The following is a 1,672-nucleotide window of genomic DNA, read 5'->3' on the forward strand; positions in this document are numbered from 1 at the left end:
GTTACCTCGTGCTCGGGGCTCGACAATAGCGATACGAGACGTTCCTGCGACTTTACCACCTCGGTACTCGTCAAGTTCGATCGTTGCCCGAATTTTCCCCAAAACGAATTGAGGCACAGCTTTGCGACCGAGCGTAAACCCGGATTTTGCCCAATGTTTGCTCTATCTAGAGCGATACTCTCGACTGCTTCGTATTCTCGAAGATATCGTTCTTTAGATTGGTCGTCCACGCATTCGCTCGGCCATCCGCTCGCCTCTTGCTTCAATTTCAGAAAACAGTTTATGTATTCGGCAAATAATCCCCCTCGACGCGTATCAGCGTCGTATCGGCTCGTTTCGTATTGCCATATTTCGCTCACTGCAGTCACGAGATAACCCTTCTCCACAGCTTTGCGTAATTTACACGATACCCACACGTCTTCGAATTCGCGATCGCGCGGATTTTCGTGCGAGCACTGTGTCTGTGAGAAGTTTTCGCANCAACTGCGGCACAAGGCAAACAGCAGTTTGCCCTGCACGCGGTACGGGAGTACAGGGTGAAAGAGATTGCGCGAAGGGAGCATTCTACAACGCACAAGCCCCTCGACCGCGGAAAAATCGACACCGGGCATCGTTCCGATGAGCGAGGCGCACTCTTTTTGTCCGACAAGAATTTTCGGATGTCCAATCGGGAAAGCGCCGGTTTTCAACACGTAAAGGTATAGAGAACACACGTCTATGTAACGTATTTTCTCCGTACCCGTAACTTCGCGCCGAATCGCGATGTTTCTCGTTCGACCGCCGAAAATCGCGTCACGCGGTGAAAGCGGTTCAGCCGCGAGCATCGGATGTTGGTCTAAACACGCTCGCATTTCGCGATTTTCCCGCGTATCGCGATCAAAAGCGCACTCCCATTTCTCCGTCACGATGTACCCTCGTTTGCGAAGACGCCATGACGTTGTCAGTGTACGCTCGTATCGCGAGTTCATCGTGTCGTACACTTCGCGTTCCTCCGTGCAGAGACGTTTGTCGCGTTCCGTTTTAAAACACACGGGACATCCGTGCCAAAAGCAGCCGTGGTATTGCAACACGTGACGCTCACCGTTCGCCGTCTCGTAATACCTGTCGACGGGAATGCCTCCGACTTCCGCGAGACGATGTTCTCGCCCGTGACCCGCGTGAACAATGATGCGGCCGAGCTCGCGCTCCTTCCACACCAGCCACTGCAGAGCTTTGCGGGATTGCGTATCCGCGAGGTAATATCCGCCGCGAGGAATGACGCCGATCTCTTCCTCACGTAAAAAGTTTTTGCGGAAAACGCGCATACATGTGGAAGCGATGGTCGTGCATTCTTCGAACGGACATACGTTTCCGCGCTCGAGAAATATCTTGCGGAAGGCCATGCACGCTCGCCGCAAGACGTCGTTACGACAATAACGAACTATCTCGCGTTGAAAGTCAAAAACTGCGTTTTCGCGCATCTGTTCCGCGTGCCACGACAAAAAACGTTCGCGTTCTTCGCTAGACATACTATCCAGCGAGTAATATTCAACGGCTGGTAACGGACCGACGTACGACTGATTCGCGAGTGTGTTAAATAAATGCGGAAAATATCCCTTTTCCACCCCACCCCGCAAACCAAAAGCCTTCGGCAGAGCTGACAAACGCATCGGCATATAGTTGATACTGTCAA

At 52.4% G+C, this 1,672-nt stretch overlaps 1 protein-coding gene across 1 annotated transcript in view; it reads right to left on the bottom strand.

Moving 5' to 3' along the window:
• The window catches only part of LOC109861209, a 2,452-nt gene extending 797 nt beyond the window's left edge, over positions 1–1,655 (bottom strand). Inside the window, exons 1-2 of the mRNA XM_020440764.1 lie at positions 360–1,655; positions 6–260 (exon numbers count right to left, since the gene is read on the bottom strand). Of these exons, the coding sequence (XP_020296353.1) occupies positions 6–260; positions 360–1,655 (1,551 nt within the window). The remainder of the gene's footprint in view (positions 1–5; positions 261–359) is intronic.
• Positions 1,656–1,672: the final 17 nt, after the last annotated feature.

The sequence above is a fragment of the Pseudomyrmex gracilis genome, unplaced genomic scaffold (assembly GCF_002006095.1).
Source record: "Pseudomyrmex gracilis isolate BER0280 unplaced genomic scaffold, ASM200609v1 scaffold_636, whole genome shotgun sequence".
Classification (NCBI taxonomy): domain Eukaryota; kingdom Metazoa; phylum Arthropoda; class Insecta; order Hymenoptera; family Formicidae; genus Pseudomyrmex; species Pseudomyrmex gracilis.